General features: G+C 38.1%; 1 protein-coding gene across 3 annotated transcripts in view; it reads right to left on the reverse strand.

Moving 5' to 3' along the window:
* Positions 1 to 5,018: 5,018 nt before the first annotated feature.
* TRAK2 (trafficking kinesin protein 2) overlaps positions 5,019 to 12,899 on the reverse strand; it is a 60,475-nt gene continuing 52,594 nt past the window's right edge. Inside the window, exons 14-16 of one of the 3 annotated variants that reach the window (XM_024757337.1) lie at positions 12,529 to 12,795; positions 9,022 to 9,127; positions 5,019 to 6,417 (exon numbers count right to left, since the gene is read on the reverse strand). In XM_024757337.1, the coding sequence (XP_024613105.1) occupies positions 5,823 to 6,417; positions 9,022 to 9,127; positions 12,529 to 12,795 (968 nt within the window). In that variant the 3' untranslated portion in view covers positions 5,019 to 5,822. Of the gene's footprint in view, positions 6,502 to 9,021; positions 9,128 to 9,548; positions 9,694 to 12,528; positions 12,796 to 12,899 lie in introns of those variants that run through there. The other 2 variants (XM_024757336.1, XM_024757338.1) reach the window with 2 other exon arrangements.

Genomic DNA, 12,899 nt, shown 5'->3' on the forward strand with positions numbered 1-12,899 from the left:
GATCATATGATTTTATTCTTCAATTTGTTAATATGGTGTATCACTGATTGATTTGCATATATTGAAGAATCTTTGCATCCCTGGGATAAATCCCATTTGATCATGGTGTATGATCCTTTTAATGTGTTGTTGGATTCTGTTTGCTAGTATTTTGTTGAGGATTTTTGCAACTACATTCATCAGTGATATTGGACTGTAATTTTCTTTTTTTGTGATCGCTATGTCTGGTTTTGGTATTAGGATGATGGCGGCCTCATGGAATGAGTTTGGGAGTGTTCCTTCCTCTGCAATTTTTTGGAAGTGTTTGAGAAGGATGGGTGTTAGCTCTTCTCTAAATGTTTGATAGAATTCACCTGTGAAGCCATCTGGTCCTGGACTTTTGTTTGTTGGAAGATTTTTAATCACAGTTTCAATTTCATTATTTGTGATTGTTCTGTTCATATTTTCTATTTCTTCCTGGTTCAGTCTTGGAAGGTTATACCTTTCTAAGAATTTGTCCATTTCTTTCATGTTGTCCATTTTATTGGCATAGAGTTGCTTGTAGTAGTCTCTTTGTATTTCTGTGGTGTCCATTGTATTGTCTCCTTTTTCATTTCTAATTTTATTGATTTGAGTCCTCTCCCTCTTTTTCATGATGAGTCTGGCTAAAGGTTTATCAATTTTGTTTAATTGCAAATGTTGGTGTGTTTAATATTGTCCCAGAGGTCTCTTAGGCTGTCTTCATTTCTTTTCATTCTTTTTTTTTTATTCTCTTCAGTGGCAGTGAATTCCACCATTCTGTCTTCCAGGTCACTTATCCGTTCTTCTGCCTCAGTTATTCTGCTATTGATTCCTTCTAGTGTATTTTTCACTTCAGTTATTGTATTGTTCATCTCTGTTTGCTTGTTCTTTAATTCTTCTAGGTCTTTGCTAAACGTTTCTTGCATCTTCTTGATCTTTGCCTCCATTCTTTTTCTGAGGTCCTGGATCATCTTCACTATCAATATTCTGAATTCTTTTTCTGGAAGCTTGCCTATCTCCACTTCATTTAATTGTTTTTCTGGGGTTTTATCTTGTTCCTTCATCTGGTACATAGCCCTCTGCCTTTTCATTTTGTCTATCTTTCTGTGAATGTGGTTTTTGTTTCACAGGCTGCAGGATTGTAGTTCTTGCTTCTGCTGTCTGCCCTCTGGTGGATGAGGCTATCTAAGAGGCTTGTGCAAGTTTCCTGATGAGAGGGACTGGTGGTGGGTGTTGCTCTGGTGGGCAGAGCTCAGCAAATCTTTAATCCATTTGTCTGCTGATGGGTGGGGCCGAGTTCTCTCCCTGTTGGTTGTTTGGCCTGAGGCAACCCAGCACTGGAGGCTACAGGCTCTTTGGGGGTGCTAATGGTGGACTCCGGGAGGGCTCATGCCAAGGAGTACTTCCCAGAACTTCTGCTGCCAGTGTCCTTGACCCCATGGTGTCACAGCCACCCCCCACCTCTGTAGGAGACCTTCCAACACTAGCAGGTAGGTCTGGTTCAGTCTCCTATGGGGTCACTGCTCCTTCTCCCTGGGTCCTCATGCACACACTACTTTGTGTGTGCCCTCCAAGAGTGGAGTCTCTGTTTCCCCCAGTCCTGTCACGCCAGTGGGTGGACTTCTGTGGTGTAATTGTTCTCCAGTTTGTGAGTCACCCACCCAGCGTTTATGGGATTTGATTTGTGATTGTGCCCTTACTACTGTCTCATTGCAGCTTCTCCTTTGTCTTTGGATGTGGGGTATCTTTTTTGGTGAGTTCCAGTGTCTTCCTGCCAATGATCATTCAGCAGTTAGTTGCAATTCCGGTGCTCTTGCAAGAGCGAGTGCATGTCCTTCTATTCCGCTATCTGGAACCAATCTCCATATTTCTAAATGGATATTAGATGAGTTTAAAATAAATACATCAATTAAATTGTGAGAGAGAAAAGAGAACATCAAAGAACTTTTCTGTTAGAATCCAACAATTCTCAAATTTAATTTCTTGGAAAGAGTTTCGTAATAGCTAAGAGTATCAATAGTAAATTGTGGACTATAAGTAATGAATTGCTTCATACTTCCTGAGTCTTTTCAAATTAAAGATCTGCATTGACTTTAGATTTTATTTTTTTGTTGCTGATACTTTGCTGAGGAAACAATATGGCTATTCTATTTTTTAAAATCTAAGAAAATAGAATAGATGTTTACTACTCATGACTATTGTTGTTTTGTTTTTTCTGCTGTTTTGACAAATAGAGTTGTTTTCTGTACCAAAAACAACATAATGGAAAGGAAAGACTTAATGCAGGATTACCTGTGAAAAGAACTGGGACAAAAACACAGAAAGACAAATGAAAATTTAAGAAGATACTCATGTTTATTATCTGATTAACATTTGACAAAGCAAAGGTAGGTGCACAAAGAGCTCTTTGACAAAGTCAAGCCCCAGATATCAAACTACAGTATCTCCCTGGCAGCCCCAGAGGGCACCATGCCACTCCCAGGTAGCTGTGCTGGCTATGCAACCACTCAGTGTAGATGTTGCTGTGTTGTACTTGGAGTACAGGCTTGCAGGCAACCGACATCAAAGAAGTGGGCTACTAAACACTAAGAGTTCTAGTTTCAGGTGTCAAAAGTCAATGTTATTACCAACAAGTACTAATTGTGTACCAGAATGGTCAGAAAAAATAACAGGCTTTCAATACTGTATAAAATACACCTTTTATAGAGAACAGGCTCTTGTTGTGAGCTGCCTTTAACTTATTTCCTCCCTTTGCCAAAGTCTGTTCATTCAGGTCAAATCAAGGACATATAGTACAAAATTTTTTAAAAAACTACTTTAACAATAGTCATTAACTTTTTTCCAAGACCCATGCCTAAGGCTATGTACATAAGATTTGGGATCATCATAATTCAGAAGAAATTTTCATTCTGAGTTCACAGGGAAGGTATCCCTCCTAGTAGATAATAGGATACTCAGAAATACCTGAGGTATAATCACTGAGACCCTTCAGAAGGAAAAAAAAGAATCAGAGTTCCCTATACTGGCATTAAAGTACATACACAGTTGATAAAGAAAAAGTAAAATGTGAACAGTGCTAAAACATAACAGATAAATTAAGAAGGAACTTGCTACAAGGCTCCAGTTCTTACTATATTTTACACACAATTTCATTATAATAGAGATTCTCATTCTCAACCAAAAATGATTTTAGGTGGAAATTTCAAAAACAACAAAACCCAGTTTCAAAACAGGATTCATTTCTAGAAACGAGCATGCACCAGTTTCCAATCATTGTGTTTCTGGTGGAACAGCAACATCAATTTAATTTTCAAAAACCAAAGTCTGGTTCTCTTTAATCAGACAGGCTTATTTGGCTGTGAATACACCCTTGCCCTACCTCCAAAGTGATCATTTTAGCCTCGGTTATTTTAAAAGTATACTAACTATACAGAACACTCCAACATCTAGCTTAATTTTTATAGCTGTTTATATAATATACATAAAATCTGATAATTTAACACTTTGTACTACTCTCTGGTCTTATATTTTCCTACTTCCTGATGTCTCTTGGAAACTGGTAACAGGAAGATTACTTTCTTAGAGAATAAATAAAAAGCTTAAAGAATTGTCTAAAATAAGCATCCCAGCGTTACTTTATGAAGTAGAAACTCAAATATCATTTAAAATGTGAACTGGAATATTCTAGAAATTTAAACATCAGGAATTCTTCTGGTCCACATTCAGGGACATGTGCATTCACTTACAGACCAGCTGGAATCCTTTCTGAACATCTTTGTGTATGGTCTGCTGATTTCAGAATGACTGAGCAAGGGGGAGAGAATGGGAAGAGGTCACTCTTTTTGTTTTTAAGAAGTTTATTTAGAAAAGTTTTATTAAAAGATTCTAAAAATCATGGAAAACTCACACATTTTACTCTTGCATGTGTGTTTTGAGCACATAGCTCTTCCTGAAGGAGAGGCAACTCATGAGGAGAGAAGGAGCCTCCTCTGGCCTGTAACAGGTGTATGGATGGGAGCCACAGGAGTAACATGCCCATCAAGAATTCTGCAGAAAATTACCTTTCAGTTTAAGTCAGAACAAAGGAGCAAAACATTTGCTAATGAAGCAATGAAAAGACCAAGTAACATGCCTCCCATTTTCAAAAAGAACTAGCCCCCTCCTTCATCTTCTCTCCATAATGCCTTTCATGTAACAGCATTTCTTTCTCAACTGCATGGCCGAGATAAAGCCATGTCATCTGATGAGAAGCAGACTTTGCTCAGCAATGCTCAGAAAACAGATCTGTTCTTCCCAATTCACAGCCTTGCGTCACACTGCTGAAAGCTGAAACCTAATCCCGGAGTTTCACTTTGCCATTTCACATAATTAAAAAAGAGAAAAAAGGAATCCCAGAGAAAAAGAAAAAGCATCTGACTTTCCCATCGAAAAAAGTTCATTCTCTACTTCCGCGGGTATGAAGAAAAAGGCAGATGTTTTAATTTTGTTTTATATTAAAAAAACACAATCTCAAAGAAAGCACCTGGGTTTTACTTCAGTTTATAATAATTTGCTGTGCCTGAGAATTTTTGTGCAAATATATGTCATCTTTCATTAAAAGTATGCATAGCACATTTTGGAAAAAGTTTAGTTGCAACCAACTTTCCTTCCAAAAATACTTACAAAGATAAATACACAACATTCTCTAATTCCTATTGATTGCACTTCTGGTTTAACCCATCCAGCCTCCAAGGAAATTTGAAAGACATATACAGTAATTATGTTCATGCACCTTTGCCAATGCACTTATTCAGAAGAAATATTCTGAAAACAAGTTTCCTTGGTTCCAATGTACCCATATCTTCCTTCTTAAAGTAAATCCCTCCTACCCCCCACTCATGTTGTTTGGGGCGGGTTATTGTATAAAAATACAAATTAAAAAAATTAATCCTTGGGCTTCCCTGGTGGCACAGTGGTTGAGAGTCCGTCTGCTGATGCAAGGGACACGGGTTCATGTCCTGGTCCGGGAAGATCCCACATGCCGCGGAGCGGCTAGGCCCGTGAGCCATGGCCGCTGAGCCTGCGCGTCCGGAGCCTGTGCTCTGAAATGGGAGAGGCCACAACAGCGAGAGGCCCGTGTACCGCAAAAAAAAAAAAATTAACCCTTATTAATCACAAATGCAAAAGGAATGTGGAGGATTATGTTTGGGATCCCAGTGGCTCAAAGGCCTGAAAACAGAAAGCAAAAAGGGAGTCTCCACTAGTCTGATCTTATGCAAAAGGTAAAATTCCTTGCTGATAATGCAGTGAGCGTACTCTTTGATGGAGGTGTAATTTAACCAGACATTAACAGGGGCCAGCAGATAAGCCATCTCACTGTTGTCTCACTAACAGACTGAGTTTACTCCAGTAACCTTCTAGAACAGCTTTCTAAAGGTAACGGTCAAAGCTGCTCCTTCTTTTTTCCCATCTCCTAACCTGGGTCCTCCCTGCTTATGCTCACCAGAAGTAAATGTGCTAGCAAGTTCAGTATTTCTGGTATGTTCCAATATTACTGAATTTATTTTCTAGTCACTTTTTATTTTCAAGACAAGAAATACCAACTGGAGGACCACATTAAACATTTCTTCTTTCTCTGCTTCCAAACACTCAGGACCTATTCATTTATACTTTCAATTTATCAGACAGACCTCATGCCAATTGTTTCCGTTCTTCCACTTTCCCCTTCTCACATTCACAACCCTTCTGCAACATTCCTTTTCTCTCAGACAAGACTACATGTATCAGTGCAAATCTTTCCTTCATGTGCTAACTTGTGTAAGAGGTCAGTCAACTGCTGAACCTCAGTCTTCCTTCAGGATATCCATTTTCGGTGATGATGTGCAAACTGGGGTGCCAAAGCTACCCATAATGACTGGAAGACTCTGATTCCTCCTCAGTCCACTCAATAAATTGCTACCTGAATTTAAATAGACAGCAGAGTTTGGTCTTTCAAGACCATTTTCTGCCTCTTGGCTTCTTCCATTTTCCTGGGCTGCAGGGGTCTTGATCACTCTGGCTATCCCCAGTCTTTTCAGCCTGTCCACTAAGTTCATCTTCAACTGGCCAACATCAGGAGGGTTTCGGGATGGTCTCAAGCCATACATCTCCTGGAGGAATGTTTCAGCTGGTCGGGAGGCCAAAAAATTTTCAGAGAGATGCACTCGAGGCTCAACGGGCAAAGGAGAAGGGCAAGGTGAGTGAGACGGTGAATTTGGTGGCGTGGAAGGGATAGCCAGGCCTCTAGGGAGAGGCTGGAGGAGGGGGTCCTCTGAAACTGGGCTGTGGTATGCTTTAGCAGAGATGCCTCGCTTTTGTAGAAGTTCGGCCAAGCTCATGGTGCCGCTGAAGGTTATGGTGGAATCTCGTCGGTTGGTGATGGATTCACCAATGCTGAGCCTATAGGACATAGCAGGAGAATTCACTGCTGTGTTTGATGAACTGCTACCACTACTTCCACAGGATAATGAAGTGAAGTCAGAGCTTTACACAGAAAGAAAAAAAAAAAAAGCAGGAGAGAGAATTTAAGAATAAAAAGTAATCCCAAGTCAGCATTTAAAGTAATTACAGTAGTTATCCATAGTAAATATAGAGGAACAGGCAACACATCAGTATCTGAGGAATGAAAATTTTGATGTGTTACTTCAATGATTAGTTATTTGTAATTTAGTCATTAACTTACTGAAACATATTTCTTTTCACAGAATATGAGTTTACTGTACTTAGATAACTTTATTATTCTCAAATCATTACTTTATTATTCTTAAATTTTAACTCTAAAATATGTATCTGTGGAAATACAACTAAATTTTATAATTAAAAAATCAAAGGAATTTAAATATTGAAGAAAGCGAAGTTTAGAGATTTTTATTAACATATCCATTCCATAAAGTGAAATACACCAAGAGACAATAATCCATGATTTAACAATTCTTCAACCTTTTAGAAAATACAATCTTTCATAATTAAACCGAAGACGGTTTTCTAAGGAGACACATTTCTTTTTAATCTGTCAATTTTATATTACTGAGAATAAAATTCTAATTGTTAAATTTCCAAGAATGTTAATTCCAAAGAATAGTACTATAAGGATATCCATGGAACGAATTTTTCTCAATCTTGACTTAAAGCATGGGTTTCTGGGAAATTAAAAATAATTAAAAGCTTTGACAGCTATTAGAATCTTTCTTCTTATTCTATGTTTTGTTAAAAAGAAAAAAAACTAAATAAACAATCATGTACTCAAGGAAATGGTGATAGAATGGAGAGGGTACTTCTTTAGCAAATTATTCCCCCTTGAGCAAATGTTACCAGCATTTAAAACATAAACTTTCACTTTAACACAAAATACTCAGAATATCTAGATATCAAGATTATGAACAAGATGCAAATTTAGGATTAATAAATAAACTTTCTAAAGTACCAACTTGTATTAAAGCAAACAACTTTGACGCCTTGGTTCTGATGTAATCTGTCTACTGTATTCCCAGTATCCCACCTCCCTGGTCCTACTTTATTGTAGAATTGCCTGTCTTTTCCTAAACTGTTCATGTCACTACCATACCAAATGATGGTATCAACCTGTATCGAGAGCCTCCTCAGGAACCAATTTTATAAAACCTGCTATCTTGTTGACTATAAGAACAATGTAGAAAAATTGCACGTATGCCTGTAGACTTTATTGAGGTCTTTATAGGATACCACCCAAATGCTTCCCTAAACAGTCAATTTGCTTCTATCTTATAGACACTGTGAATCATAATGTTATTTCCCTCTACACTGGCAGCTAAAAAGCTAAGACTCAAATACATGGCTCACCTTACTTAGCAAGTATATAAGACTTTATAGTACAATTTATACACTAGGTGTATTCCTCTATCCATTGTATATCCTTACTCTTGATTCTTTTTTGCTTCATTTTTCTTCTCTACTTCTAGTTAACATTATCCTGCAAAGTTCTACATATCTCTGGAAATTGCCTTAGATTCTTTTTGGAATTGGTAGGACAGAAATTTCAGCAATATTGCTTACTGTTCTAATCTGTGTAGTAAATAATTTGGACTGCCCAGAGGGTTCTGGCTTTGCCCTCAGCTTCTGGGAGGTAATCTATGCCATGGCTGCTAGAAGTGTGTTTGTTCAGGATGGAGCCTGGCCACACTAGATCTTGGAGTGGACCTGGCCACACCCAATAGCTGTAGGATGGGGACTGGCCATGCCAGGAAGACTAACCATGTGATTTAGGGTGGAAGCTTTGTGTCAGTGGACCTGGAGGTGAGTTATTATAGTTATAGTGAGTTATAGCTATATAGGTAATCAATCAATCATGCCTTACACAGTGAAGCCTCAGTAAAAAAAATCTGGACACTAAGGCTCGGGTGAGCTTCCCTGGTTGGCAATACTCTGTGTGCACTATCAAACACTGATGCCAGGAAAGTAATGATTCCTAAGGACAGGGAGGTTTCATGTGTGGAACCCTCCCAGACTCTGACTTATGTGTCTCTTCCTTTGGCTAATTTTATCCTGTAACCTTTCCCTGTAATAAACAGTAACCACGTGCACAACAGCTTTCAGTGAGTTCTGTGAGTCCTTCTAGAAAATTTATCAAACAAGAGCATGGTTTTGGGAAGCCCCTGAACTTGCAGGTCATATCAGAAATGAGGGCAGTCTTGTGCAGAGGACTAGCCCCTCCAATCTTGCAGTCTGGCTAACTCTGGGTATAGTTTCAGCTGGGTCATTTACTACCTGCCTGCCCTTGGACCAGTCACTTGAACTTTCTACGCCTCATTTTCTTCATTTAGACACTACATACTCGCTTGGCTTGCCTACTTCAAAGAGTTATAATGATCAAATGAGAAAATACAATGTGAAAATATTCTAAAGACAAATTATCACAGGACATTAATTAAAATTCTGGGAATTAAAATGACAGTAATTTAAAAAAGAAATTCAAGAAAACAGAGTTGAGGAAAGAAGTAAGGCCTCATATTGCCCAGCCCCTCTTACCTGGGGGTAACCTGAGTAATATCAGAAGGATGTAATATCCTACAGGTGGTGAAGGTGAATGTTGAGTTTGTGCAGGAGAGACACTTTCCTGGGTTTGAGGTTGCAGCTGAAGTAGACAGTTTTAGGGAATCAAACACAAAATTGAAAGACTAGGTTAATAATGTAAAAAGTTTGTCATTACTATTAATAATACAGCATTTATCTGGTGCCTTTTATACAAAAATTCCCAAATCTAGAAATGAAATATACATATTTCATTTTTTCCCCATGAATTTATTTATTTATTTATTTTTGGCTGCATTGGGTCTTAGTTGCTGTGTGTGGGCTTTCTCTAGTTGTGGCGAGTAGGGGCTACTCTTCGTTGTGGTGTGCGGGCTTCTCATTGCGGTGGCTTCTCATTGCGGAGAAGGGCTTCTAGGCATGTGGGCTTCAGTAGTTGTGGCACACAGGCTCAGTAGTTGTGGCTCGCAGGCTCTAGAGCGCAGGCTCAGTAGTTGTAGCGCGCGGGCTTAGTTGCTCCCCAGCATGTGGGATCTTCCCGGACCAGGGCTGGAACCTGTGTCCCCTGCATAGGCAGGCGGATTCTTAACCACTGTGCCACCAGGGAAGCCCTACATATTGTATTAGTATCCACTGGTTAGTATGTAGCTGAATCCTTCCAATAATTTGAAACTGTAATTCAAAAGGATTTAATATAGCTTAGAAACAAGAGAAAAACACATTCTGAAAAAATACATTAGAAAAAAATACCAAATCAAGAACTAGTCGTCCAATCTTTCTAGCCAAACTATCTACTCCAGTGGTTCTCGAAGTGTTGTTTGCACCTTGTGTGAGTCTACAGGTCAAAACTACTTTCATAGCAATGTTAAGATGCTATCTGCCTTTTTGACTGGGTTGGCACTTGCACTGCTGGTGCAAAAGTAATAGTGGGTAAAGCTGCTGGCTCCATAGCACAAATCAAGGCAATGGCACCAAGCTGTACTAGTATTCATCACTATTGTCCAATTACAGTAGGAAAAAAAAAGCCAAATTCATATCAGAATGTCCTGATGAAGCAGTAAAAATTATTTATTAAATCTTGACCCTTGGGGGACTTCCCTGGTGGCGCAGTGGTTAAGAACCCGCCTGTCAGGGGCTTCCCTAGTGGTGCAGTAGTTAAGAATCCGCCTGCCAATGCAGGGGACATGGGTTATGAAGAGTAGCCCCTGCTCGCTGCAACTAGAGGAAGCCTGTGTGCAGCAATGAAGACCCAGAGCAGCCAAAAATAAATAAATTAATTAATTAAAAAAAAATCTTGACCCTTGAAACTTTAATATTCTGTGTGATGAAATGGGAAGCATTAAGCACTCTGCTAGATACAATGGTTATCTAGAGGAAAAGCACATATGCAATTTTTGCATTTTTTTCACAGAACACCATTTTTACTTGAAAGAACAATTAATACAAAAACTACAGTTATTCAGACTTGGATATTTGGCAACATTTTCTTGAAAAAGAATGTAGTGAGCCTGTCTCTTCAAGAAAATAGCTGACAGGATTTGCTGCCAGTGACGAAATTTGAGCTTTCAAGTGAAAATAAGTGTTTTGGTAGACTTGTATCCATCGCTGAGAGCTTGAAAGCTTCCTAATACAAAAAGACTTACCCAATGAGACAGATGGTGATATATATGATTTTAATACATTCTATAATGAAATGGGTCAACATTCGGAAGATCTGCATAACCCAGTGAACCAATATTTTCCAAATGACCAATGCATTATGTTAACAAAATCATGCATGGGTAAAAGATGCATTCAAAGAGCAGGACAGACTAATAGATTTTAATGTAACAAAGTATGAAAAATTCACTGATAGGGTTTTAGATTCACATTGCTACAAACCTTAAAGAGACTACCACTTATCAAGTTTTGGTGTAATATCAAAGAGTATCCACAAATACCTGAAGAGGCTATTAAAATACTCTTTCCTTTTCCAACCATGTATCTGTGTGAGGCTGTATTTCCTTTCTTTTTTTAAATTTTAAATTCTTTTTATTTCATTTTATTTTTCTATTGAGGTATAGTTGATTTACAATGTTCTGTTAGTTTCAGGTATATAGCAAAGTGATTCAGTTACATAAATAAATATATATTTTTTCTTTTTCATATTCTTTTCCCTTATGTATTATTACAAAATATTGAGCATAGTTCCCTGTGCTATACAGTAGGTCCTTGTTGGTTATCTATTTTATATATAGTAGTGTGTATATGCTAATCCCTAATTTATTATTAAATAAATTATTAATTTATTATTAAACTCCTAATTTATCCCCTCCCCACCCTCCTCACCCCTTTGGTAACCATATGTCTGTGGGTCTATCTCTGTTTTGTATATAAATTCATTTATATCAATTTTTTTAAGATTCCACATAAAAGCAATAACATATGATTTTTGACTTTCTCTGTCTGGCTTACTTAGTATAATAATCTCTAGGTCCAACCATGTTGCTGCAAATGGCATTATTTCATTCTTTTTTATGGCTGAGTGGTATTCCATTGTATATATGTACCACATCTTCTTTATCCATTCATCTGTTCATGGACATTTAGGTTGCTTCCATGTCTTGGCTATTGTAAATAGTGCTGCAATGAACACTGGGGTGCATCATGTATCTTTCTGAATTATGGTTTTCTCTGAATACATGCCCAGGAATCATATGGTAGTTCTATTTTTAGTTTTTTTTTTTTTTTTTTACCTGCATTGGCAGGCGGGCTCTCAACCACTGTGCCACCAGGGAAGCCCCTATTTTTAGCTTTTTAAGGAACCTTCATACTGTTCTCAATAGTGGCTGCACCAATTTACATTCCCACCAACAGTGTAGGAGGGTTCCTTTTTCTCCACACCCTCTGCAGAATTAATTGTTTGTAGACTTTTTGATGATGATGAGGCTGTATTTTCTTCATAGTCCTCAACCAAAACAACATATTGTAATAGACTGAATGTAGAAGCTGACACAAGAATCCTGCTATCTTCTGTTAAGCCATAAATTAGAGACTTGCAAAACTGTAAAACTAAACCACTTTGTAAACTACTTTAAAAAATACAGCAATTTTTCATAAAACATATTATTTGTGTTAACATGTAACTCTTTTAAAATAATGAGTCAATAAATATTTTTATAATTTCTCAGTTTTGATTTCTAATAGGTAAATATCGGTAGATACAACCCACACAGACGCTCTCTGGAATTCTTAACGATTTTTAAGAGTGTAAAGAGATCCTGAGTCCAAAAGTTTTGTGAACCACTGGCTGAACTGCTCTCTCTCTGCCTATCTATTTATGCAGGTTGGCTAAGAAGCGGAGAGAATTAGAAGGGGCACTTATGCTATAGATTTCTATTGTCTTATAGTCAAGACTGAGTACACTCCAGTAAGATTTATATAGAGTCAGTCAGCTGACCATACAGTTAAGCAGAAAGCAAAGTACTACTGCTTACTGGACTACACTCAACCAAGCACTCTTCTCACCTGTAACTGGACCACCAGCTGAAGTCATGGGCGGCAAGAAGATTCCTGTTACTGGCTGGGATATTGATGGTTTCTGTTCCACTTGAAGAGGTTGCTGAACCTGAAAAGTGATACCTTCCTCTTCATCTTCTTCTAAATCTGAGAGGTGATAGATGGCATCCTTGGGCAACTGGGTAAAGCCTTTAGTGATGACACCTGGTCGTGGGTCAAGAATGGTTCCTAAATTTGGTTGAGCAAGCTGCTGCCATTGGTGCAGAGTTTGTGATCCTGAGTACGCAAACCAAAAAAGGAACATGTTTTAAATTTCCCACAAATATTAAATCTTGAAAGAAGCTAAAACTGTATGTGTAAAAAAGTCATGATAATAATAA

This window comes from Neophocaena asiaeorientalis, unplaced genomic scaffold, assembly GCF_003031525.2.
Source record: "Neophocaena asiaeorientalis asiaeorientalis breed wild unplaced genomic scaffold, Neophocaena_asiaeorientalis_V1.1 scaffold246, whole genome shotgun sequence".
NCBI lineage: Eukaryota > Metazoa > Chordata > Mammalia > Artiodactyla > Phocoenidae > Neophocaena > Neophocaena asiaeorientalis.